The 26,840-nt window shown below is 41.6% G+C and overlaps 2 protein-coding genes across 4 annotated transcripts; one reads left to right on the top strand and one right to left on the bottom strand.

The window, feature by feature from the left end:
• Window positions 1-1,540: 1,540 nt before the first annotated feature.
• tbc1d8b (TBC1 domain family member 8B) lies at window positions 1,541-15,165 on the bottom strand. 3 transcript variants are annotated; one of them, XM_034607366.1, is made up of 21 exons: window positions 14,895-15,165; window positions 12,216-12,326; window positions 11,808-11,926; window positions 11,290-11,515; window positions 10,624-10,864; window positions 9,986-10,193; window positions 9,679-9,846; window positions 9,428-9,589; window positions 9,083-9,233; window positions 8,669-8,883; window positions 7,640-7,757; window positions 7,232-7,517; window positions 7,024-7,153; window positions 6,844-6,942; window positions 6,692-6,760; window positions 6,367-6,607; window positions 6,212-6,277; window positions 2,754-2,846; window positions 2,570-2,617; window positions 2,397-2,494; window positions 1,541-2,297 (listed from the first exon to the last, which is right to left on the bottom strand). In XM_034607366.1, exons 1-21 carry the CDS (start codon window positions 15,019-15,021, stop codon window positions 1,878-1,880), a joined length of 3,396 nt encoding a protein of 1,131 aa, XP_034463257.1. In that variant the 5' UTR covers window positions 15,022-15,165; the 3' UTR covers window positions 1,541-1,877. The 3 variants fall into 3 exon arrangements, with proteins under 3 accessions (XP_034463257.1, XP_034463258.1, XP_034463259.1); XM_034607367.1 differs by lacking the exon at window positions 2,754-2,846; XM_034607368.1 differs by lacking the exons at window positions 1,541-2,297; window positions 2,397-2,494; window positions 2,570-2,617; window positions 2,754-2,846 and adding an exon at window positions 2,944-3,396.
• Window positions 15,166-18,302: 3,137 nt separating this feature from the next.
• On the top strand, window positions 18,303-25,503 carry radx (RPA1 related single stranded DNA binding protein). The gene is made up of 16 exons (XM_034607372.1): window positions 18,303-18,540; window positions 18,618-19,278; window positions 20,166-20,308; window positions 20,387-20,579; window positions 20,925-21,033; window positions 21,174-21,274; window positions 21,374-21,493; window positions 21,596-21,691; window positions 22,107-22,274; window positions 22,775-22,932; window positions 23,009-23,151; window positions 23,264-23,311; window positions 23,391-23,512; window positions 23,608-23,844; window positions 24,801-24,983; window positions 25,075-25,503. The coding sequence occupies exons 2-16, from the start codon at window positions 18,690-18,692 to the stop codon at window positions 25,209-25,211; spliced, it is 2,547 nt and encodes an 848-aa protein (XP_034463263.1). The 5' UTR covers window positions 18,303-18,540; window positions 18,618-18,689; the 3' UTR covers window positions 25,212-25,503.
• The last annotated feature ends 1,337 nt before the right edge of the window (window positions 25,504-26,840 follow it).

Here is a 26,840-nt window from a genome sequence, read left to right as displayed (position 1 = left end):
ATAAGAAGAAACTAGAAGTCAAATCTTTCTTAAGTCAGCAGCAATGGTTGCTCTTTGTTGAAGGCTAGCATAATGTGGCAAATCCTGTAACTATGCTACACATGCTCTATACTTATGTTACAGACAAGTTGTACGCTCTCTCTCGCTCTCTCTCTATATATATACATATATATATGTATATATATATATAACTCAGTCATATACTTTACATATCCCAGGTTGAAAAAATGTCCCTTTTCTCCCTTTTCATTTTAAACAAATTGCACCCTGAGATTCAATAAAAATAAAATGGCCTTCAAAAAGGTTTAAATTGTGTCCACAAAAGTCTGCTAACTCATATATTACACTTCCAATACTAGCCTCATAAATACAATAATCGAACACCTATTGCACTGACCTATGTTTACAAAACTGCTGCAGCTATACTCGAGCGGAACACCCTACGTTTGCAGTAAGACTGACAGAAGCAAATAGTGAAGATCACACACAGCACATTTCTGAGACTATGTCAGAGGACGACACAGGTGGTGTCCCTGCAGCAGTGCAGAGGGATTCAAACTATTTTACCTGTAAAGATCAAGAAGTTGAAGTCATACTATAACATTGTTAGTGCGTGTGCTGAAGAGAGATGAGCGTGCTGTGGCAGTGCAGCGTTCTCTCATGTTATTGCAAATGCATAATACCATAATCGAATCACTTGCGCTTTCAATAAACTCTATCCGACACCCTCCTCATCTCTGAAATCTTTCCACGGCTCCGGCACTACAGCTCGTCCCTGCTCGTGGTACTACCGTTAGCTCTGCGTCTGTATCGACTGGAAAAAGCTGGTGTTTCTCACAATGAGCTGACATTTACAGGATACACTCACGAGGAGACACGGCAGTCACAGGACACATTAGCATTTACAGGATGTTTCACTTTACAGCAGCGAATAGTGATCTTAGAGATAAAATGTATATCGAGACATCCAGAAGGAAAATCTTCCTGCGTTCTCCCGGGTCACCTCGTCCTGAGTCATTCGTCACGAAGCATGACATCAGAGAGACAGCGGCCATGACAAACTCATGTGTCATGTTTCTAAACTCAGAGGACGGGCCTGAGCGTCTCCTTATACAATATAAAACTACAGAGTTTGTGCTCCCGGGCAGACAGGGAAAATAGTTTGAACTACGTTTTATATGATATGAAGAATCTGAGGCTACATGAGAGAAAATGCATAATTCAATTTGAGGAACAGTCGCATTGAAAGTGTTGGTCAGTGGACTCACACAACAGTGTTTAAAGTGACTTAACGATGTTGTGCATCATCCAAACCACACAGTGACACATGCACACACAGATTTTGAAATCAATATATAGAGCCCGACCAATTTATCTGTTTGCCAATAAAAATTACCAGCATTTATGTTTGCCAAAAGAAAACTCTTACAAAATAGGCTATGCAGAAAAGATTTATGTTTGCAGTTTACATTAAAAAAAAGTTTATCCAAATTCAATTTTTTTTGTAAATTTTGTATTATTTATTATTTATAGTTATTTATAATAAAGTTTATGGTTAAACCTTAAAATATCAAGCTTCAATTACACTTCTTTTCCATGAGGGTTTAATAAGAACATCTTGGGAATCATTGCCATTGCGTATATATATATATATATATATATAGGCCTATATATACATGTTAGTATCAGAATTTCTTTTACTCCCTAATATTGGTATCAGCATCGGTCCCCAAAGATCCATATCGGTCGGGCTCTATTCTCCAGCCATCTTACTGACTGCCTCGCCAAATCCGACCACCCTCTCAAAGAGACTTAAATTCATGATGACTTCTAGGGTTGCAAGCAAAGCATCAACTCACTCCTCAACTCATATCCTTTCACTTCTTTACCTTCAGCTTCAGCTGGGCAACCTTGGCTTGTGCCAGTTTACGCTGAATGTCAAAGGGCCTTTCGAAAAAGCGAACTATGGTCGGCTCGTTGAGCAGAGACGCCAGCACCTGTTCGAACGAGAACGACCAATCCACCTCGGCTCCTGCGTCCTGACTGTTGTGGGAGCTGGAGGTGTCAGAGCTCTCCGGGGTGCTGGAGGCGTCCTCGGCTGAAGACTCCTCCGCAGCAGAGATGCCGGAGGGCTTCGTGGACTCGGGCGGGCTGCTCGACTCCTGCAGCCTCCGTCCCACCTCTTCCATCCTCAGGAGGAGGCTGGTAACGTGGGCCACAGCTCGGTACAGAGATTCCTCCTCTGGGTTGCCGTGAAAAATGTTGTACAAGGTCTTGGAGAACTGGATGAACTGAGTCTGAGGAATAAATAAAGATTTGTTGTTCAGCAAAAGTGAAGTTAACTCTTTTTTGACACTTCAACCTGTAAAAAGTAAACACAATTTATATTAAATTACCTGATTAATACGGGGAAGGTCCTTGATGGTTTCTTCTTTCTTCAGTATTTCATTTTGCCACTGTTTCAGGTAGGCCTGCAGGTCCACCTTTCCTCTACCTGTCACACACAAATATTATCACACAAACTGTTGTAGCCATAGTGCGTTCATAGTAAATTTGTGTGCATCATCACCTCTTTCTGGGCTTTTCCTTATCACGCCATCTTCTGGAAGATCAAATGCTGAAATTAAAAAGCAGCATGAGAATAAACTGTAGAAAACAGGTTTCCAGGAAAATCTTTGCATTCACTACAGAATTGCCACAAAATCAAGTGGGAAAGGGAAATTGCAGAGAAGAGAAAGAGTAAAGAGGCTAACCAGTGAGTCTACTCAAGTGAGAGGAGTCTTCAGTCACTGGAATAAAGTGCTGGATTCTTTGCTCCTTTACGTGCAAAGGACTACCTGTAAAAGCTAGAAAGATACTGTCTGTAAGTGCACAGAGACCAAGAGACAGAGGTGACAGAGGATCCACCAGAGTTATGAAGAGGAAATATTTGATTGAAGAAAACATAGAAAATCCATAAACATTGAGTTATCACTTTATTAATCCCTATAAACAGATTCTGTATGTGAATTTGCAGAATCTGAAAGTGAGGGACAAGAGTTTGGAAGTTTCTGTTTCTTGTTTGACCAATCATGTTTGAGCAGGCTTTGCTTGCCCGCAGGTAAACATTCTGTGTAGAGGGCAAAAGTGGTGGAACACATTGACGGCTATCATCTTTTTAATTAACCTGCATTCAAAATGTCGTCTGGACCTAAAACAACTACAGAAAGCATCACTGTTTGTGTTTTTTGTGGAGAAATGTTCGACTCATTTGGACTCGTCAGACTATTCGGTGAACAGAAGTCAGAGTCTTACCCCAAAAGGCAGCTGCCTATGCCGGAACCCCCGAGTGGCAGAAAGCCCCATATTGGCCGTTGTCCCCAGAGGCTAATTCTTCCTCAGGTGTCACACGATGGGCTACAAGATTTTTGAGTTCATTAAATACGGTTTACTTTCCCCTTTTTCCTCTCTGACATGATCTTCTGAGTGATGCTGTAGCTCGTGGTGGTGTTGCATGTGTGTCTGTGCATTAAGTCATTGTTATGTACAGTGTTATTACATGAGGATAAAGACACACTTACATAGATTCTGTGCGGAGAAAAGAAAGTGCTGTTTGGAAAACGCATTCATTCCTTTGTAAAATAAATTCTGCCTGAATCACTTGATTTTCTCACTCTACTATAATGTGGGGTGTGATGTACTTCTATGCTCCGACCCCCACCACCGTGTCTGTGTGTGTCTGTGTGTGTGTGTATGCATGCGTGTCAGTTTGCATGCCTGGATTATACAATTACCCTCACAAGCCAGCAGACTTATTATATTTGCCTGATAGCTTTTGTGCCTAACAGCCTGATGACTGTCATGTTGGTGACTTGAGTGTTTCTTTGTCATGACAAACATCCTTCTATTAATGGCGTTCATTCATGATCCAAACATGATAAACCTGATTGTGGTGACCTTTTAACTATAGCCAGGAAGCAGCTAAAATGTCCATCCAAACATCTAATCTAAACTAGAGGGGCACTCAGTAGAATACATACCTCCCCCCCTTAAATTCAATCAAGCTGCACTTAATTTCACACACTCACATATCAGTTTCCTTTATGTGCCTTATTTTTTCCCCATCAAGATTCACAATTGTATGGGTTCTTCCCTGACCCGTAGCACATCCTTCCACCACGTTCTGTGGAAATCTGCTCAGTTGTTTTTGTGTACGAGCAAACAAATTAGAATGACTCTCAGTAGAGTTCATATTTCAGATTTTTTTAAATATGCACCACATTGCACACACATAAATATCAGTCCTCTAAACATACCTGATTATTTCTTCATCAAGATCCATGAATTATGCTTTAAGAAATCAAAGAAAACGCAATGTTTAAGAAAGTGAAAAAAAATATCCTTGATCTACCTCTTTGTCCCAATCCATCCCAAAATTGTATGGATTGTTTCTTCACCCATGTCCCAACTTCCCATCACATTGCATTGTAATTCTTGAATAATCTTCCTTACAATCAAACAATCACCTTTATACACAATAGCAATTTTCAGCTTGGATACAAGATTGAGCGAAATGCTAAAATATATTAAGGTGCCAGTTTGGTTTAGTTAAGTTTGTTGATATAAACGCATTCAAATCCACTTTAGTTGAATATGCAGTACAGTAGTTTACTCAAATCCAACATCTACACACACTTCACTCTCTGACTGGTGGGCTGTGCGGAGCTGAGGAAGGAGCCAAAGACTGAAGCCAGCGCTCTTTCTATCCAGTTTTTATATGTGGCACTTTTCATGTGTACAACCAAGTCCAACACTATTCATGTCTTCCTGAGAGAGCGGAGATGCAGAGCTGTTAGCAGTGAACTCCTGATGTGAACATTTGTCCTTTCTGTAATGTCCTCAGAATAAGAAACGCCCACGGTATGTTCAGCCAACATTTCCTACTGTGAGGGATATGCAGATCACAGCAGCCGAGCTTAAGGGTGATTTCACTTCCCTGATCAATGCAGCGTTGGGCCCTGTTCCAAAGCCCCCCCCCCTCCCCAGCCCCTAACCATCTTACATAGCCACACACTTTGATGCAGGCTCTCCCTCTGATCATGAACGCTCAGGGCTGCCCGACTGTGAAATCGGTTAAATGTTTGAGGTCTTTGGTTTACTTTTTTCTATACACAAGTCAACATCTCTGCACACTTCAGGAATAGATTAAACCCAAAATGCATAACATTGTGATGTCAAAATGGCAACATCGTAGGGGAGCTTTTTGTATCAGGGCATCGGTTGCATATTTTCAAAGTGTAGCCTGCTCTTGATAGTTTTTTTCAGGATTACCAACCCTGGCTCTAATATTATGAGATATGGCATTTTTTACCAATTTACCAAAGAATAATTCATGGGTATTGGTGAAAAGAAAAATCTGGCATATTTAGGGAACTGATATCTACGAGTGTGGATATTGGTGAGGGCCTGGGCAGAGGTATGTGCCATTCTACTTTTGAAATGTAACATCTGGATAGAACCTGTCCTCGGTGCTGAAGCAGTGCGTTTCCTCCACGAGACATGAAACAAGCTTTGCTGCTTGATGTTCACTGGCCCAGCACATCGCGAAACAGCGCCTCTAATCTGTCAGTTGTAATTTGAGCAGCTCTTCCTCATCACAGATCCCCTTTGCCGAGAACACGCCCAGTGCAAAATGCCCTCACAGCGCCATGTACCCATCGTTGCCATGGCAAAGTTCTTTCACCCAACATAGACTATTCCTACCCCTTCCCCTCAAGCACCCACTGCCACATCATGCAGACAAGAGCCACACATTCCATGACAGTTTCTTCCCCCAGGCACTGTGCTCACTCAACAAATGCTGAGTTATGAGCTGGATCACTGAAATGACAACACATACCACAGGCCGATGACCTTGTGTTTTTATTTTAGTGTGTTCTACCTCTGTGTGTATGCTGCCGTCATGTTATTGCTTTGATGTGATGGTAGAACCTGGAGACTAAAGAATCCTGTATGCTAAACATTTGCAGCGCGTGAACTTTGAACCTGCGGGAGTCGACTGTCACTATAGATATGTTGTGAAAGAAATGGGTCAGAAGTTCAAGCCGAAGATACAGTAACACAAAAAAGCAGCAAGATAACAACAACACAGTGGGTTAGGGGTTAAGTTGTCACATGAAAATGTTAAATTCACATTCGCAGCTGCTGATTTTGTCCGTTGCTCGTTACTCACCTGGTGGCAAGTGCAGCTTGAAGAGGAATTTCAGCTTATTTGTGAAAGATCCACAGCACAAAGTGTCTGCAGGAGGAGAAGTGTGCAGTTAGCAGCAGAAGTAATGAGGTCAGCAGCTGCACTAGTACAGAAAATAATAGAACAAGGGAACCTACCGATGGCCCAGCAGAACTCTTTAAAGTTGACAAGGCCGTCCTGGTTCTCGTCTATCAGGCGGAAGACCCAGAGGGAGAGGGTGCTCTTGGTGGTGCAGAAACCCCAGGGCTCCAGAAGAGAGAAGAGCACGCTGAATTGCTGGAAACCCAACTGGTACTGCTCCAAATATGCCAGGCTGGGGTCATGATGGAGAAGAGCTGGACTCTGCATTGTCCAGTAGCAGCTGAGGAAATGCTGCCTCTGCACAAAGAAAACCAAGAAAAATGTAACTTGTTTGTCTCTTTTTTCTCCATTATGAACATTGGCAGCATGTTTTTTACTCACTTTGAACAAATTATAAAGCTCATCGAGGTGTGAGGCACTGAATCTGACTTCTTGGGACACCACTCGAATCTGAAAACATATTTGAAATAAATCCTCAATGCCACGGTAGCAATATAATTACACCACTTCCTCTTAAGTCAACGGCCACTTACAACATTTTGCTTGGTCGTATCCTCCAGTGTCTGGATCACATAGAGTTTGTTTCTTTTCCGTGAGCTCTCGACCTCCTCTGAACGGATGTTTCCATATTTCTATAGAAGATAAGATAGGTTAAATCGACTATAATACCCGACTTCGCTGAATGAAATTGACACTTAAATATCTGGCAGTACCTCGTAGGCCTCTCGGATCAGTTCACTGATATCCACGTTCAAGTGGGATGATTTATCATTATGTCCCACTGACGCTTGCTGCACCGTGGGAGGTAACGGGCTGTCTTTGTTTGTTACACTGTCAAAGAATCTGAAAAAGAGAAATAGAGACATTCAGTGATGATGCCTAAAATCTGTCAAATCGTGCCTTGTCTGTATTCACACACACTTGTTAAGGATGGTGACGGCCTCCGCGTCGTCATGGCAGCTGATCAGCGCATCCATGTTGTAGTCCAGCACAGCCAGGCCGAGCTGCAGAATTGCTTTTATGCCGTCGTAGAAAAAACAGTCGACCACATTCACGGCGCTCTCTATGGGCAGGACACTGATGAAGAGCGTGAGAAACCAGGACAGGGATACGGACGAGAAGAAAGTCAGGTCTGTCATGTGCTCTACCAACTGGGGCAGGTTTTCCCGAATCAGGTCCTCGAACACGGCCTGGTCAACCAAAGCACCTAAAGGAAGACGGACAACGTTTGAAAGCACAAGTTAACTTCTGAAATGATTAGACTGATAACTGTCCCAAAATAACAAACAGACGCAGTATCAGAATGACATCCTTTGCTTCCCCTCTCACCAATAATTCGGCGGTTAAAGTAATCCGGCAACATCCTCTCACACACGGCCACTAGGAGCCAGAACGCCTCCTCCTCTTTTGCGTAGAGCAGGAGAACTGAGGTGAGAATATTCATGGCCTGAGGAGACAGAGAGGACACTTTCAGAAAAAATAGACTATTTCAGTTTTAAATATAGAAATGTATATCAACTGCAAGACCAGCGTAAGGATGATCGTGTGTGAGAAATTTGCCTGTGCTTTTTTAGAATTATGTTCGGTGCTTTCAGAGCATCTGTGACCTTTTCTGAATTCCAGAGCTATTTTTCAGAGTACTTGTCCTATTTTTTTTAAATAACCTCTACTTTTCAGGGTTGCCGCACAATGTCTCAAACTGACTAATCAAAAACGAGGAGAACGAGGTCACAAGTGTGCACCGTGAAGATCAGCTCGTCTGTCACTGTTGACTGTTGCAAAACACGAAGGAAATTAAGGAAGTATGATTAGGGCGTTTCTCATAACTGGGTTTTTATGTGGATGTTTTCCATGCTAATCATAATGACTAATAATTGTTTCTGCATTTCCTCTCACTGCCTCTAATGCTACTTTCAGGTATGCTTGTATATCAGAAAACACATCAACACGACCACTCGCTTGGACATTATCAAGGGTTTTTTGTGGGTGATTGCCAGGAGAAACTACGGAGAATGTCCGCAGCAACTGACCCGGCAATTTGTGTTCTCACATACAGCCCCTGCAGAAAATTTCAGGAGATTACCCATAGTTCAGTGCATGTCTAAAAGAAGCATTGTAAAGACAAGGGGAATCAAGAGATTTTGACAATGAGGGTCAACGCCAGTGTTGATGTGCTCAAATTAAAAACACTGTGCTTGCCGTTGTGGAAATTACACATCATGTACCCAGACGCCAGCCCTCGCCTAAATGTTCTGGATATTTTCCTGTTGTTGTGAACACGTCTGGCCAATCTTCTGCTGCGCTGTCAACCAGGATTTGTCCTGCCAGTTAACTACAAGCCTAAAGAAATCACAGTACCTGGCAGTATCCGATTTTAGGGTTCCTGTAGGCATAAGCAGTGAGGACTCTGCGTAAAGCTGAGATCCCTGTGTCGCTCTGAAAGGCCGGGTGCTCTGGCAGGGAGCGGTGCAAGTCTCTTTCAATCTCATCTGTAGCCAGAGTGCTCGTGCCCAGAGACTGTTCAACCACCTCAGTGTAATAACCGGGATGAGTGGCCATGTCGTTCACAGCTCCTACAGGGGGCAAAACCCACAGTCAGTCCAAAAACAGATGCTGCAGTGATCACGCATCAGTTCATTCTTTTTCTTAATTATTTATGTTGAGCGAACAACTGAAAACAACACAATTTTCCACCACGCACAGCTTTGAAAACAAATCTAACTGACACGGCATAGCGTTTACTGCACAAAACATGGGTTGATGACTAAATACCTGAAAAAAGCATCCACAGCTCTCCCCTCAAGGCCTCAGGAACACCACGGACTATCAAGTCTCGTGTCTTCCTGGTGAAGAACATACTTGTGCCACGTCCATATTCAGAGAAATGAATGTTCCAAGACTGCTCCTTCATCTTTTCTTTAAGCTGCCAAACACACAGAGAGCACACATCACAGTTACTGTATATACCTCACAACGCAAGCTTCATTTTTATTCAGTCCACCCCTGAATAGATTGAATATCCACCCGCACAGCTCCATGCTGCAGAGCATAGATAAGTAATGTGGTGGTTGGTGAAATCTGATGTAAGCTTGATTTGAACAGAACTCTGGTATTTACCATTTTGGGGTCAAGGTTTTCAACATCCTGGGGGTGGAAAACCGTCATGAGCGCCTCTGTGCTGACAGCCTTGCTGCTGTCTTTCTGTCCCACCATCAGAGTCACATCCTCTGGATTGTCCTCAAAGTGGTTGATGAGTGACTGACATTCGCCTCGTATGACCTTAGAGGCAAATCATTTTCACTGTCAGAAATATAACTGCAATCTACAGAGTGAACAAGGAGTACGTAAAGAGTAAAAAGACATGTTACCTCTGATGAAGCGGTGTGCTGAGGGCTGGGACTGATGCCACACCTGCTACGAATCGCGTTGGCAAGCCGCTGATAGTCTCGCACCTCGGAGAACCGCACTGCCCTCTTGCCGCGCACACACACCGTTAAAGCTTTGCTGCTGGAGTCTGGCTTCTCAACGTTAACAATCTGGAAGAAGGCAATGTTGGCAGAGCAGACGTTCACTTTTCAAGCTCTATGCAGGGTGCAATTTGAGACTGTCCATTATTACAAGTGTTTTTGTTTTTTTTAAATCAATCCTGTAATGCTGCCCTTCGTTTGACTTTACCTCTCGCATTGGAATGATGATATGGCATTGGCTGCCATCCTGACTGGCAAAACACAGGTAGTTCTCCGAGAGACAGATCTTGCCAAGTGTGTTAAAATGGCAGAAGGGCACCCACAGGAAGCTCTCATGCGCCTCTAACAGGTTTTCCTCATTTGGAAGTCTGAAAAACGTGCGGAACTGCGCACTCTTTGCATGAGCTTCTAGGCCTCTGCGGTGGAAATAAAACAGAAGATATGTCTTGAGAAGAACATCATATTACAGTGTCTATATTATTGCATTATTATATTATTGTGTCATATTATATTGTTGTATTACTATAACTCTAAACCTAAAAAATGTATGTAAACATTTATTTCCTAAATGACACAGTGGGATTCTAGCACTGGAAAGCTAGAATATGTATATAAAATGGTCAAAGTAAACAACTGACATATTTATACATACACCAGTATGGTCTTATATACATAAATATGTCAGTACACCAGTATTGTCTTATATACTCAAGGCAGGTTAAAAACAAACACACAAATGCTACTTGACTCAAGTCAGACTTGGTTTTAACTCTGGCTCTTCCAGCTGATGGCAGCCAGAGCTAACAGGATCATGTAAGGCTGTTCAGTGTGGCGGAAAGACATCACCTCTTGGTAATTTGCATGGGGTCGGAGAGCGCCGGCTCTTTCTTGAAGGCCTCTTTGTCAAAAAGGCGCTTGATAGAGTAGTCGGCCAGCTGCTCCATGATGACGAAGGTTTCATTAAGGTGCATCAGCATGGAGAAGTAGTGGTCCTCTCCGTGAGCCAGGACATGGATGCTCTCGGTCAGAATGACGTTGGCAGTTTTCTCCAGCTTCCAGATCTCGTCCCAGGAGATGACAAGCTTCACTGCAGAGTGGATGAAAATGAAATCAGTCATTAAGGCTCACAAATGCAAGGACAGTGACTGAATGGTCATCGCTGTTGTGATCATTGTCCACGTCAAATTTCTTATGGTCCAGTTTTCACTCCAGTAAGAACATACTTAATGATGCCTTTACAGACTACATGCTGATGTCAGATAATTTAAATATTTTTCATTGTGAAAATGTCACTCTATGTTATGAGTTAATTATGAGTCTCCATGACTCCACTATGAGCTCCACTGTAATAGCTTTTCACAATAATGGCAGCTGTAATTACCTAGATCTACTTTATGATGGAAAAATGGTCCTCTCAGGCCACAAAAGCCCAGTATGGTGGCCATTAGGAGCTGCCACAGACTTTGTAACCACTAATCAACACTATCAAGACAAATGACAGTGATGACTTACCCTCAGACCCCAGCAGGTATGAATAGAAGCACAGGAAGTTGGTGCTGAGGTAGAGCCAGCCCTGGCACGGCACTTTGCCTCTCCAGTAGCTGCATGAGTAATACGTGACCAGCTTTTCCTGCAGCGGCAGCTCAAACCACTTCTCGAACCTCAAGAGTGCCTCTCGGAACTTCTCAGGATCGTCTTCCAGCACCAGGGACGTCTTCCCTTCCTCAGCAATAAGACCCTACCACAGGAAACATTGAAGGGGCTGTAATCAATTTCTTTTTATTAACAGTGGAACGAATTACTGTGTAATATGAAACATGTTGCTGTTTTTTACAACCCCAGGTCTATGAATAATCGGAATTGTAACATAAAAAAAGTAACTGACAGACGAGAAGAGTTTAGAGCCCATTACCAAACTCAGTATTTTATAACATTACAATTTCATTATAATTATAACATTGGTGAGATATTATTGTGTTAAATATCTGGCTGTGTTTGATGTTGTGAGTCCCTGTCCTTATGAGCCTTACTCGTATCTTGCCCTGTACAAAGCTGGTGATGTCTTCGCTGGAGTCGAACACAGAGAGCGTCCTCATGATGTTCTGCTGCAGCCAATCCCAGTGCTGAACAATCTCCTCTTTGGTGACACCTAATGCAACATCAAGAGCGAGAGAAATTACACAAACACGCAGCAAAACAGGAACATTTATCAATCTTTGAAGATAAAGGTCTTGATTAATAACACAAAAAATTACATTTACAGTTAATTATTATATTACATGAATTTAGGAGTACTGGCGTCACTGTGATTGTGACTGAATGTTGCTGGACGTCATTACATACACAATGGGCTTATGTAATTTCAAAACGACCAATTAAAGTATATATATACATATATATATATATATATATGATAAGAGGAAAAGACAGTGACGTACCACATGCTATCGACCAGTACACTTGTGAGTCGGGTGTGTGGTGAAGGATGCGGAAGGGGGCAACTTTGGATGTGGAGTCCAAGACAGTATCCAGAGTTCCCACAAGGAGGCCTGTAACATACAGAGCAATGATATAACCTTCAACCATGTGACACCTTTGAAAATCAGATTGGACGAATATCAAATTTAGATGTGATATTTAAGACCTATTAGACTATTATGTAACTTTGTATATGTGTATTAACCCATGATTTGATTTGGGGGCGTGAGAAAATGGGAATAAATTAATCAGATTCAGTGGCTATCTAGTGTTATTCAGTGTATTACAAAACATTTGGACCATTTAGTCTTTTGTTTATATATTTGGATCGCGGACTCACAGTCGCTTCACAGTCATGCTGACAGTGGAAATAAAAATGGCCCTCCAGGTCCATGTTGGAGTCACACAACTAAAATTAGCTAAATCTGTCACCTTTACAACTTCTCCCTGACATGTCCTCCATGAATAATTAATAAGCCTGCAGTGAAACCACTCTCTCATGCACCGCACCAGCATCACACCGGCCTGCCCGCTGAACATAGACCTGCTCTCCACACGTTCTCCACGGTAAAGGGATCAAAGGGATCAGACACAGTTCCTGTAATTTATGTTCTCATCAGTGAAGAGCAACACGGCACGGCAGAGGGGGGCCTAAACACATAAAAGATACTTCAGACATAGAAAGAGCTCTTGTGGAGGGAGCTTCAAGTGCAGCGTGCTATTAAACTCCACTATCATTAAACCAGCCAGAGGGGGCCATCAGGCCTTTTGTCTTCAGCTAGAACCCCATTCATTACCATTCATTATCTATTAACTACCTTAAAGCTGTCAAGCTGTGGCATATGGTTCAAAACTGTGTAACTGTACCATCATTGGAGTTACAAGTACTACCTTGTACCATCATGTACAACTGTTTTCAAAGACACAAGTCAGTAGAGAATGACACGCAATGAGGTTTAATTACACAATAGGTTTTGTCTCTTTCGGGGCTGGAATCGAGGACCCAAGCGAGCACTTGATGTTGCATAATGCAAAAGCAGAGTGCGGCTATTTTTAAGAGTTTACACACCATCTATCCATCCATCCATCACACCACCTATCTGTAGAGGGGAGCAGGAGCTGCTGACATTGGGCAAAGGTTGACATTTCGACACAAACAACCAATCACACTAGAATTCACACCTACAGGCAATTGAATCCCCAGTTGACCTAACCCTAAATCTGCATGTCTTTGGACTGTGAGAGGAAACCAGAGTACCGGGAGAAAACATGCAAACGCTACCTTCTTGTTGTGATGCCACAGTGCTAAACACTGCACCACTTTGCTTCTCCTACACTACTCCGGTTATCAGTTATCAGTTCCATGTTGTTCTTGTTTGTTAAAATGAACTTTACCATTATTAGGATTATTAAGCCGTGACTTGAATCTAAAGCTAACACAACAATGGCTCTTGTGTTTTTAGGCCAGTGATGTAAAATCATGTCACCTTAGTTCAGGTACAGAGCAGCCAATCAGCAGGAGGTGAGGTCACAGACAGAAAGACTCACAGATGTTTCCCATGTGACCTCTGTGTCAACACAGGGACGTCATTAGTTTTCTTTTCTTTTTTTATATATATATATATATATATATAAATTATCACTTACTAACAATTCAAACAAGAAATATGGCAATTTGTGAAGAATTTAATTTTTTTAAGTGAATAATGTGCTTGAATTTTCAAAATATATTCAATAATGGGTGGTAGGACTGTCAGTTTTTCCAAAATTTTAATTCTAATGAATTTGACATGACAAACAATTCTAAAAAGGTCACATACGCAAATGTGAAGCGAATATTGTGGGTCAAGGTTCACCATGGTAGAATTCCACATAAAGCCACGCTGCGATTTTCCTCGCCGCAGGAAGCGGATGTTTAGTTGCACAAATTGGTAGAGAGCACAGGGTAAAGGTTATCCATTACTCAAGAGGGCATGCAATAGGTCAAGCTGACAAAAGATCCCCCTCTGCTGGATCGGGAGAATAACTGCTAACCATGATGCACTCGTAGACTGTATTTTGAATTCCAACGGGTCATGACAGGTGGATTACGAACGTTCAGATAAACGCTTGGATTTTGAATCAAAAGAGGCAGCCCCAATATGTGACAGAGCTGACAGTAAAGGAATGCCTTAAACGTGCATCTTACTGAATCAGGAATTGTGCATGGATGTTGGACATATAATTGGCCCCCCCCAGTGTAAATTGTGGGCCCCCTACTTATGGCCCCTGAATTAGAAAAACCCCAGATCCACCACTGGTTTAGCACACACACAGCAGATAAGCCCACTGACACGTACACTAAACAGAGTCCCTGCTGCACACTGAACTGTCAAACTGCTGTTCAGCGCCCAGACTGACTCATGGGATGTATGACACTTGGCTTGTACTTGTTGCCATGAGGACATTTATATATATAAATATGTGTGTGTGTGTGTGTGTGGAGGAGTGCGCTACAGAGCAGCGCCCGCCCTGACTGAACACAGCACGTTAGCTTAGCAAACACACTAGACACTCAACGCGCTGCAAACTGGCTTTTCTGTGAACGCAGCTTGGCGCAGGAGCGGCAGCAGCAGCTGTCCCCCGCCGCTGAACGTTACCTGTCAGCCCGCCGCCACCTACTCCGTACCCCCGTCTCCTCTGCAGCACGAAGTACTCGTTATCCTTCTCGGTGAGCCACAGTTTGAAGGCGTTCTTCAGCAGGATCTCGTCAGGTTTCAGCCACATGTTGACAGCGTCCCCGACTTCTATCTGTCAAATCCGCCCGACACGCCACGGTCAGCCGCGACGGAGCCCCACATCAAACCCGTGGACATTTGTTTGTGTCCGGATCGTCAGCCCTCCCTTCACACGTCGACAGGAGACGCTGCCAGAGGCGCAGGGCATTCTGGGATTGTAGTTTTTGCGACGAGAGGGCGGTGCTGAAGGAGATTCCGGGGTCAACTGTCTTATAGAAAACATCGGTTGTACAAGATTGTATTTAACTTATCTTTAATTAATAAGAAAATTTGCCATTTTAATAAATAAATATGTTTATAAATATTAAATATATAATCAAATAAATAAGATAAGATAAGATAAGATATTTTAAGATAAGGTAAGTCAAAGTCAAAGTCTGAACTTTATTGTCATTCAGACCATAAAACAGGAAGTGCCAAGCAGAACAAATTTGCGTTTCGCCCAGCTCCATGTGCAAATATAAAAAGCAAGTAACTTAACACAACAGAATTAGACCTAATAGACAAGAACAAAAGACAAACTATGGTTAGTGTAATTCAAAGTGCTTCACCTATTATTGGCAATAAGAAAACAAGACAAAGATAATTACAGCTTTAAACCATTTGTTTAAACAGATCCATGGTAAAATGCAGGAATATAAATAAAATCATTATTTGTAATACTCAAAATGATATTTCTATGTGAACCACGAACGTTGTGTTTTAAGTTTTCCCTTTTATTCACATATTAGTCTTTGTTATCATTTTACGTCAGAGAATGTGTTTGCTCCTTGTTTACATTGCTGTTGTCGGTGGTGTCTGTAATGTCTTCTAGTTATAATGGGGCCTTATTAACTTAACTTCTAAACCTCTACACACTGCCTGAGGGCATTAGTGTCCATATACTGTTGTTGTTCTAATATTAGAGGCACAGGGAGTTAACAGGCATACATTAGCTAAAACATAGGGCAACATCCTCTTATCAGCAGCATCTCTATAGCACCACAGTCCCTATTAATCATTTATCATGTTTGCTTAGTTGTGGCTTCTTAAAAAACTATTGAACTATTGAACACCCTTGAAACTGGTAAATGGTTTGTATTTATATAGAGCTTTTCTTGTCTTGATGACCACTCAATGAGCTTTACAGTACAGTTTTTGCCATTCACCCTTTCACACAGCATCTATGTGGAGCATTTTCAAAGATTCAACACACTGTCACATCATTCACACACTTTCAAATGGGTGAGACTGGGAACAAACCACCGACCTTCTCGTTAGTGGATGACCCACTCTACCTCCTGAGCCCCAGGCAGCCCCATAATGCTAAATAGCAAGGAATTATAATACATATAATATCTGTAAGTTACTCAAGAAGGGTCTACGCAGTTGTTATTATAATTATCAGAAGCATGTAGCCTAATATTAACCATAGTTTCACTCCACATATTCTGTAAAAGTTGGGCACATTATAAAATGTAATTCAGCCTGAGTAAAATAACTGTTCCTCCTCAGAAGCAAATGAGAGCACTGTGGCAGCTGATCCACTTGTCAGGAAGTTGCAACAGGGATTTTTGGAAGAGACTATAGTGTGAATAACTGTCATCAAATATTGATGGTGTGAGTGGCACAGATTAAGGCTGAGTGGAGGCACTGGGTAAAGAAATACAAGAATTAGCTCCTATTCAACCACAAGAGCATTCATGAGGCCGGGCACTGATATTTTGTGGCTCACAGCTGATGTTTCCCTTTCTGCAGGTGATGGATGGGGCGTAGCTCAGGGCTTTAAGGTGACCTCTAAAGTTATTCCTTGCAGAAAATGAGAACAGTTTCAAAATGGTCTTGATTTGCACAAGGTGACACTGTGATGATGAAACAGAAAATGTCTGGCCTGGACTCCAGCCACAAAGCTTGAAGTGTAATGTACAAATATAATCATAGTCTGCGGCATGAGATGTCTCTTGAGGAAAGACCCAGGTCCAAACGCGTACAATGATGAATTCACATTTAATTAACAAAGATTGTTAATGTGGATTCCGGCACGTGTGAATTTACCATAGATTATTGTTTAGTGTCATTTTGGCACGTCTAATGTGAAATGGGGATAGTCATAAAACAGAAACCAGAGATTTTCTCCTTGTCCTAAATTACCAGCTGGCTATTAACTACAAGTCAGAATGCTTTAAAATCCATTAAAGCTAATGGTCAAGTCTTATTGTTCACACAAAAGTACCTATATATGTATGTGCATTCATACAGATAGCAGAAAATATTGATCTGTACTGTTGTCTGGCCTCAGAATCACACATGAAAAATATAATCTTTCAGATCCTGTGTTTTCTGCCCTTGAAGATGAAGCAATTGTAGATCACAGAAGGTAAAGATAACAGACCTGCAGCTGGGTTTGTTGTTACCCACTGGCTGACACTGGGTCTCTGTGCCCATGGCTTTACTGTGGCTGAGGAGGAGACAAGTTGAAATGGTTCACTGCTCTCTTGTGGTGAAAATATGACATGACATTTATTCAGCTCTGTCATTCCACCTGTCAATAGATAGATAGATGGAGCACTGGTGTGCCCTATGTGTCACGTGGGGGGCATGGAAATATAGCAGAGAGTCGAGGTATATGTGAGGTATATGTGGTATAACTGAGGAGATGTTTCTTTTCATATTCCTGTGCTGTACCTGATAAGTTGTGGTTTTATAGCAATAAAAAAGTAACGGGAACCTACTGTCTTGGTGAGTGGGACCGCATGACATCAACTGCTACACTGAATACACAGCATTCAACACCATGATGACTGGATACTACATAAATCAGCAGTCAAAACAGTAAAATTCATGTTAAACTACTACTACCCAATTTTATAGACTTGCTTTCATGTGATGTCGTGTTTTTATCGTTTTCTTTTCACCTCTTCTTTTACCTGTTAATTTATTTGTATTGTCATATTACTGCTTTCCTGTGATCAAGTCTTCATGTGACATAGCTCTACATGTATTCATTTAATTTGAACACTACCTTGTTTCCGACCACGTAAACGTAGTTGTCTGGAACTCCTTGTCACATTGCTTCCTGCTGATTGTTATTTCTCTTTTATTTACTTTTCTTGCTTTGCTGTCAAAGCACTTTGTAAACTCTGTTTTTGTGTATTATAATGATAATTATTTTCATTATTATTATTATTATTATAACAAACTCAATTTTAACAATTTACCAAACAAACTACAAACAACGCACTTGACGTTTCCAAACATCCGTCGATTTGACGTGACGTCATCAAAAGCGCGGAATTTCAAAACTGTTTTTGTCGCATAAACTTTCCGTGCCGTGGTTCATCCGGACTAAATAATGCGGTAAAGTAACTGTAACCATAGAAACTAAGTAATAAATTAAGTGAGTTTATTTCTATTTACGTTTTTTTTGTTATAGAAAAATAGTGACGCAATCAAACAGCACCCGCGGTGTTTGTAACGTCAGCCCGAGCTAAATGTAACTGTCTGATAATAACAGACTATTTGTCGCGAGATAACTTATATTTATTCACAAGCGATAAGTTTAACCTGGTTCAGCCTAAACGCGGCGGTTACTCTGTCTGGAAGAAGCTGGTTACTTTGCTAACAAGCTAATATGACGTGCGTCGCTAAGAGGTGAACAGTTAAGTTAAACTTTGAACAATGGAGGACGAGTCGTCTTGCTCTTCGGCGGTGACCGGTGCTGGGCCGGTGTCTTTCCTCCAGAGGACACTGCAGCGGTTATCATCCACACAGTGTCTGAAGCTCGGAGCCGGGGAGGAGGCTCCGGTGGCTGTCGTTGCCCTGCAGAGGTACTTATCCGATCAGAGTGACGGGCAGCAGGTCGAAAGCTACACCTACGATGTGACTGTCACTGATGGAGCCTGGAGAGCCAAGTGCTTTCTCCACCCGGCTTTAAACCATCTGGTCCGCAGCAACACCCTGAGGACCGGGGCGGACATCAGCATCACACAGTGCACCTTTGTGTACAACGAGAGGAGGCTGGGACACGGGTTCATCTCCATCGAGCAGCTCAGGTGTGTCGCGGCGAGATCCGTGGTCCTGCCCCGGGTGAACGATGTCAGTTCGCTGCCCATGCTGATCAAACCCGGCATGGAGTGGAGCGTGGTGCTGCAGAGCGACGTCCCCCTCCAGGTGAGCCGCAAACACTACCTGTGTCTGTGGAACAACGACGACCCAGAGGGAGACGTGTGGAGCTCGGGTTCCCCCTCATCCGACACGGTGCTGGACGGTGAGATGCTGCTCTCTGGCGCCACTGACACACACACACACACACCGAGAGTTCATCTTCATTTACGTGACTGAGGTGGTCGAATATCATAGGATGCTTGACTCTGTACCTTTCCTGCAATAATGATATGGCATTTGGTGTAATCAGAATATGATATCACAAGACATTCTAGTTTATCGAATGAAATTTCACACATTCATCAGTCCCCTAAACATACCCATTTAAAAAAAAAAAAAAATCAAGATCCATGAATTGATTCTTGAGAAATCGATAACATTTTTGAGAAACCGACGCTATTTCACAGCATGAAAAAACTTTCCTGGATCTGCTAGTGATCCAGATTTGACCAAAATTGAAAGGTTTGTTTCTTGGGTGATGCCCCACTCCTCCACAATATTTCATGGAGATCGCCTCAATTGTTTTTGTGTAATCTTGCTTACCGACAATCCAACCAGCAAACATCTACCAAAAGACGTCAAAGTGAAAATAACATCACAGTTTCTAACAACCCCAGGGGCTTTATTTTTGACCATCTCTGAAAAATACAAATATATAAAATGTAAAAAATATAACACACTTAAATGAATGATTGAGAACCAATTAAATAAGACAAATTGCATTTCACTCAGCGGAAACCATATTATACTCATTTAGGAAATAATTGTAACCCATTCAAGTTTCAAGACTTTGAAAAGACAATTTTTAAACGTTATTTTAAGGATTTAATATACAGTTAAGATTTTATATACTGTATAAACTATACATGGTATGAACATTAATATTGACTAAAAGATATTTCCTAAATCTGTTCCTCCATGGCTTTAGCTGCCACATTGCAGTAAAAATCCTGATGATGTGTTGTCTGCGATGTCTTTTTTTTCCGACAGTGTCCAGGATCACACTGCTTTCCAGTCTGGAGTCTGTCTTTAGAAGCTCATGGAATCCTCTGCCTCTATTAGTGAAGATTATACACAAATCCAGATTAAGATTCTACGGGAAGTTTGGTCTGAAGATTGAATACCCCTACCAGGTGAGTACCAACCGTGGTGCTGCTGCGACAAAGTGAAGTTTACTTTTTCTCATCTCATGCTCTGTCTGTATATTTCAGGCATACTTTGAAGTTGCTGACCAGAGTGGCACCATGTCCCTTGTGCTTTGGAATGAACTTTGTCCAGAGTTTTACCAGAGACTGAACGTGGGCACTGTGTTGTACCTTCAGAATTACACCCTGAAGCCGAGTTATCCAAACCGCTCACGGCCGCAAATGGACCATCACAGAATGCAGAGCTTTAACTCTTTAGGTATGTGCCTAACCACCGATCAACACCTGGACATTTAATGCGTAGTACCACCACACTGTTTGTGTGAAAAGCATTTTTTTCTGAATAGAACAAAGCACAACGACTGTGATACATGACATAACACTCTCACTGAGCTGTAGTAAATTCAGGGCAACCTAGAGAATTTGTGCTGCTGTCCTGCTGCCTAAGCCAGCATTTACCTTTCCTTCTGCGGGATTCAACTTTATGGAAAAGTTAAAGTATTCCAAAAAACCTGTGTGTAGTTTAATCCCTTCCAATGATTTCTGGAAGCAGTAGAGAACTACACACATACCGTTCACTTTGTCACACTGTCTGCATTTGTAGAAATCTGCCTCAACCATCGCAACCCAGTGTCAATCATCACTGTGGTGTCACCAAAAAGTGTGCTGCCTCAGTGGGGACTGCCGGAGGTTTCCTACCAGTTCACCACCAGGTAATGAAACAGTCTTGTTGCTCTATTGTCTTACTATTGTCCGTCTTTATCCAGCACGCATTCTATGACTCTGTTAACTATTAATACTATGCTGGTTAATCTATTATAACTGTGGCTCATGTTATGTTTGTGTCTCACAGGTCAGAGTTGGAAAAATTAGCCAACAATTCTGCATGTGATGTCATCGGTTTGGTGACGTTTGTTGGTCGCGTTGAAAGAGTGAAGAGCAAAGTGAACAAGGGCAAGAGATGTTTATATTTATAATATTAAATGTAAATACTTTGTTAAGGCAGATTGATTATAATTCAGTTATTGGAAATTGACCAAGTTCACTATTTAGGTCCAGAAAAATACTGGACGTACCGCTGGGTCCACGCTGTGGACGGGACGTCTGATCGTCCTTTTATCCTGGAGATTTTTTCCTCTTCTCAACCAGAGATCTTCAACTGTATATGCCCGAGTAAGTCTCCTGGGCCTGTGTGCCCGGTGGCTCTGTTGTCCGACTAAAAAGCAGCTTCACTTACTTTGATTAATTCATTAATCATCATCATCTCTTCCGCAGTGACCTACCTGGTTTGCACTCAGATGAGGGTTTGTCAAGTGGAAGGTTCATTGCCCTACCTCACAAGCAGCTGCGAGACAGAGACATTCATCACAGGTCAGTACAACAGTTACTAGAATGGCTCTGCGTAGAGCTCACACCTCCGCCAAGGCCCAACAGTCCCCTTAGATTCTATCAAGCTGCACCAAATTTCACACACTCATAGAAATACATCCACTGAATGTCCTTTCACCAAGAAACTGTGAAAATGTTTGAAAACCGTCCTGTCTTACAATGTTAAAGAAAGCGTTAAATTCCAGGAGCTGCCCCCTGATCGGTATCCCCACCAACATTTAATGTGTTCTCCCCTGTCCTGTATCACATCCTTTCACCGTTTTTGTGCAATCTTACTCTCAGTGAACAACGAAAACATATCCTCCTTGGTCGAGGTCAAAACAACGACCTGATGATAAGTGCATGTGTTGGTCACTGCACTTGGAGCTGAACTGTGTATTGTCTGTGTTCACAACAGGCTACCACAAAGGTCAGCCATATGTGAGTCACCCCCAAGTGAAGAACTTCATCCAATGGACCAAAACTCTGAAGGACAACGTCGTCCTCCAGAAGACTGCTGTTGGCGGCCATTACTGTTATCCTTGTCCCCCAAAGGTTTTCAAACAGTCATTGGCAGACGCCTCAGGTGAGGGCAGAAAACACAGAATGTCAAACACTTGTTTTTTAGTTTTCAGAACTCATTCATTACAGAGGCCATTAATTTAAGTCCTGTTTTGACTCTTGAAATGTGAAGACATGAAATGCTGAGTCCTGCGTCAGTACTGAACCACAATGGGATTCACTCTGTTCTCGAGTGGGCGGCAGGAATCAAATAAAGTCTGGCTCAGCATTGTCCTACAGTTCTGCCACAAAATACTGAGCAGTGTGTGGTCCAGATAAGTCAATTATACTGTACACCCCTCAGTCTGAGTCCTAATCCATAGCTGCACAGAGTGAATCTTTATACATTGTGTTTGAATCTTAAAAAGCTTGTCCTACAAGCCACTTATAAGAAGACAATTCATAGACAGTTTAGTCTTTAGAGAACAGAACATTCTGTATTTAAAATTCTTCATCTCACAGTGAAAGTGATTGGGTTTATTTGTACATGGCACATTTTGCCATTTCGAAATCTTCCATCTTCAGCTCAAGTTCCTCTGGTTGCTGTGGCCGACCTGAAGAGGGAGTTAGAGACCCTGCAATACAGGGAGCATAAAAAACTGGCAGTTCAGGGGCAGATCACATCGGTGAGGTACATGAACACCCCAAAGAGCACAGACTCACAAGACACACACGAGAAAGAGGTAAATAAAAAACATTATTTCACAGCAAGAAGTGACCTTATGAAAACTATAAAATGAATAAACTGGTTTCCTGCAGGCGCCTGATGTTTCCACTGATGTGTGTGAACCAGACACACAGCAGCATCCCTCAGCAGCTGAGCAGAGTTTGACGGACACTTCAACATCTCCCTCTGCCGAGAAAACCTCAGCAATCAGAGGAAAAAGAAGAATTGAGACGAGGTAGGATTTGACCCTTGATTAAAAGGATTCTGAGTTTGATGATAAGTCATTTTTGTAGTTCATCAAGCAGCGTTTTAAGCCTGAAATTAATTCAAGTGAAAATGTTTTCCAGAAAAGCCACGGAGTCGTCTTTGGATTGTGATAGCACTCCATCAAAAAGGTACAGGAGATTCATGTGGTTTTGTTCGTCAGTAAACTCATCTCAACCATCCTGAACTCATCTGTCTCTGCTCATACAGAAGAGCCAGACGTCAGAGTGCAGAGGACGGACGAGAGGAGGAAGAAGACGACGACAGCGTTTCTGAATCCGAGGAGACTCAGGATGTGGAACACAGGCCGTCATCGCAAAATCCAAATCAAGGCGAGTTTCTGGAGCTACACCTTCACTGCGTGGACCTTCTGCGATTTGAGGCGGTTCCGTTTTTGACTCTTTTTTTTGTGTCTGTTTTCCACCAGACTTTGATGTTTTATCCTGGGAAAGCAGCGGCTGGCCGAGTCAAAGAGAAGAAATGTCTGAGCATTTGTGTCAAGGTGGTTTTTACGAGGACAGCGTCTCTCAGAGGTTCACGTCTGATGCGAAGAACTTCCTCCTGCAGTGGAGTAACCTTCAGCCAACACACTGGACGCCGGAGCAAAGCGCTAACACCAACCCACTCGTGGTTTGTCGAGGATATTACCACGTGACGATATTGGGTAAAGCAGCAGTCTACTAGAATTACTCTGATTTGTGATGCACAAGATGACCCCTCACTGAAAAACACATGCTCTTCGGTCTTGGTATAAATTAAATTTCACACTCTGTGTCAGAACATCCTCTCACTCCCTAAAATAAACTCTGAATCATTCTGATGATGCAGGCAGCATCTCTGTCTTATGAGTATCTGTCCCAAGAGGAGAAAATCTGCTGTGGTAGTCATTGAGCCCTGACCTTTCATGCTTTTATTTTATTACCTTTATGCCATTAATAAGTCACTTTGAGGTTTGAGACCAGCTGTCAGCAGAAACCCAGCTGCACATTGTCACAGTGAGAAAACTCATCTCACATCTCTGGAGTCGAGGAGGTTATGGTTTTGTCCCCGTCTGTTACTTTACTTGTTTGTTTGTCAGCAGGATTATGCAAAAACGACTCTATAGATTTCTCTGAAACTTGGTGGAAAGATGGCACATGGGTGGAGAAAAAACCCTTTCAATTCTGGGGAAGATCGAGGAATTAGTCTTCACCTTCTTTAACGTTGTCAGATACAGTTTATTTGACATTTTCCCTGTTTTCCTTAGGAATAATTCATGGATCTTGGGGGGAAAAAATGTGTGAACAATGTCGTGCAGCTTGATAGAATTTAAGGGGACTGTTGGGCCTTGGTGGACGCATGCGCTCTACTGAATGCCTTTCTAGTTAAACATTTGTTCTGTCATTTGTCTATTATTAACAAATAGTGTAGTTAAATATGCTCTTGGCTTTTAGAATCATGAGTAGCCATCACATTTCAGGTAGGGCCAATTCTCGAGCCTGCTTTCAGGAAGGACTCAAAATGAACATTTTAGAAAATGACCTTTTGTTTTAATGTTATTAGGTTGTCGAGCTAAAACAAAGATTATTAAAATCAGTTTTCTAAACTTCTTTTTTTTCTTCTTCTAAATCTTCCTGACAGGCATCAACAAACAGATAGCAGTCGATGCCGCATATTTTCCTGTTGTGAGTGCAGATGAGCCCAGGGCTGTGGGTCTTCCTCAGGATCCCCATGGCAACACAATGCTGTCCTGCCTTTCTTCAGGCTTCCTCTGTCCTCTCAGTGACACAGAGAACCAAAGTGATTCAGCTCTTCCCCAGCCAGGTAGGCCAGGGACAGAACCAACTCAGGGAACAGTCGCTACATCCCAGACCTGTCAAGTTGTCAATGTGTTTTTTTTATGTGTGTCTTGCAGAGGAGATCTTAGAGAGTGCCGGTGAGCTGGAGGATACACATGTCGTGTGTATTCTGGACCTTTGTCATCTGGGTGGAGAAGCGGTGGAAGTCGTGATCAACAAGATCTACAGAATTTCGGAGGTTTCTCTCAACTAACAGCTCCACAAGAACAAGTGTTCACCACTGTGGTACTTTACAATCACGACAGCAGAAAGTTATTTTGTCCAGAAACATAACCTTCACTTGTTTTAGATCCAACTTCAACTTGATAATTTATAGATTCTCCTGTAACACATGTACAGTAAATGTCACAAGATTTTGTAGTTCGTGACATATTTTATAATTTAATGTTAGTCTGTAAAATACAATTTATTTTTTTTTTACCTTCAGAATTGAGCTGTATATTTACTGTGACTGACAGATAAATAAATACGAGCAGTGTCAGTTTATAACAAACCTGTGAGTTTCACTTCTTTGACCAGGAAACATTTATTTATTTTTTACAAAGGAACTGTATTTTGATTGGCTGCCGTCAAATTAATCTCCAAAAATAAAATCATGTCAAAGATTTTTCTAGGTACAAGGCTCTTCCTCAGACTTCTGATATAAAAAGAGTCGCCATTTTAGATAACCACAATGAATATTTAACAAATCACTTGATCAATGCAGAATATATACATATCATAGTAGATAGAAAAATAGTGTACAAAATATAAACTCGTAAAATTTAAGTCGTATCAATAGTAGCCGTAAGTACGAACTATTAGAGGCGTCTCTGTCTGGTTACATGTTAAAATAGGGAGTAACACCATAGATCAACATTTAGGCGGATGTATAGAGAAATATCTGGAGAAAAATCATGTTATCAAGAGAAAACAGGAAGTAAAATCCCAGGAATGGTCTAATATGAAAGTCTTTATTTAAACCTTTTGAGAGAAAAATCCAAAAAAGTTCACATTTTAATTGCAGAGTTAATAACTCAACCTCTGTGTGGTATTTTTTAAAGTCTCAATACTCACGTTACTACGTTGTTGTGCAATACAAGTTTTTATAGATCTGTTGGTTTTCCCTTTGTATGCCAGTTCATATGGACTATGTTTCTATGTGTCATTATGATATCTACTATATGTACATATTCTGTATTTTATATTCCATATTGATGATACATCTTGTGATTTGTAATAAATGGATTGTGGGTACTTAAGATGGCGACTCTGTTCTTTATCAGAAGTCTGAGGTAAAGCCTTGTTGCTCGAAACGTCACCGGTAAATAAATTCTGTAACGGGAGTTTTGGATGTGAGGACTTTGTCTCAAACATTTTGTGATTTGTTTATTCAGGAAAATAATAATTTGATTTTTTTGGTAGCCAGTAATTAAGGTCTAAATAACTTAACAAATTCTTTAATGAAACAATATATAATCCTCTGAGAAGTGTTGAAAATTACAAGTGCTGGTATCATTTTTCATAGATTGATTCACGTTTCTTCAGTGAAAATATTCCTGCATTCAGAACACACAGCTGAGAAACACACTTGTACATGAATCATTTGCTTTAAAACAGTTTGCTCAGAATAACAATACATATGTTTAAAATATTTATTTTCAAATATTTCACAATATCCAGGTTGATTTATAAATAATTCAATATAGCATAATATCAATATATTTTAGAATGTAAACTTAATTTGTTAATTTCTTTTAAAACAATATTAACAATATTTTTAAAGCTTATTTTGTTGGTAAATACAGAAAGAAAACAAGCCGTACAAGTGACTGTGCAACAC

Source organism: Hippoglossus hippoglossus, chromosome 14 (genome assembly GCF_009819705.1).
Source record: "Hippoglossus hippoglossus isolate fHipHip1 chromosome 14, fHipHip1.pri, whole genome shotgun sequence".
Lineage (NCBI taxonomy): Eukaryota > Metazoa > Chordata > Actinopteri > Pleuronectiformes > Pleuronectidae > Hippoglossus > Hippoglossus hippoglossus.
The sequence above is the reverse complement of the archived record's forward strand: the minus strand, read 5'-3'. Positions and strand labels throughout refer to the sequence as shown.

Coding starts and splice junctions, on each gene's coding strand:
- radx (XM_034607372.1), top strand. CDS start 18,690: ATGGAGGACGAGTCGTCTTGCTCTTCGGCGGTGACCGGTGCTGGGCCG. Junction 19,279..20,165: donor ATCCGACACGGTGCTGGACG/GTGAGATGCTGC, acceptor TTTTTCCGACAG/TGTCCAGGATCACACTGCTT. Junction 21,494..21,595: donor CTTCAACTGTATATGCCCGA/GTAAGTCTCCTG, acceptor TCTCTTCCGCAG/TGACCTACCTGGTTTGCACT.
- tbc1d8b (XM_034607366.1), bottom strand. CDS start 15,021: ATGTGGCTGAAACCTGACGAGATCCTGCTGAAGAACGCCTTCAAACTG. Junction 9,234..9,427: donor AAAACCTTGACCCCAAAATG/GTAAATACCAGA, acceptor TGTGTTTGGCAG/CTTAAAGAAAAGATGAAGGA. Junction 7,154..7,231: donor GCCGTCACCATCCTTAACAA/GTGTGTGTGAAT, acceptor TCTCTTTTTCAG/ATTCTTTGACAGTGTAACAA.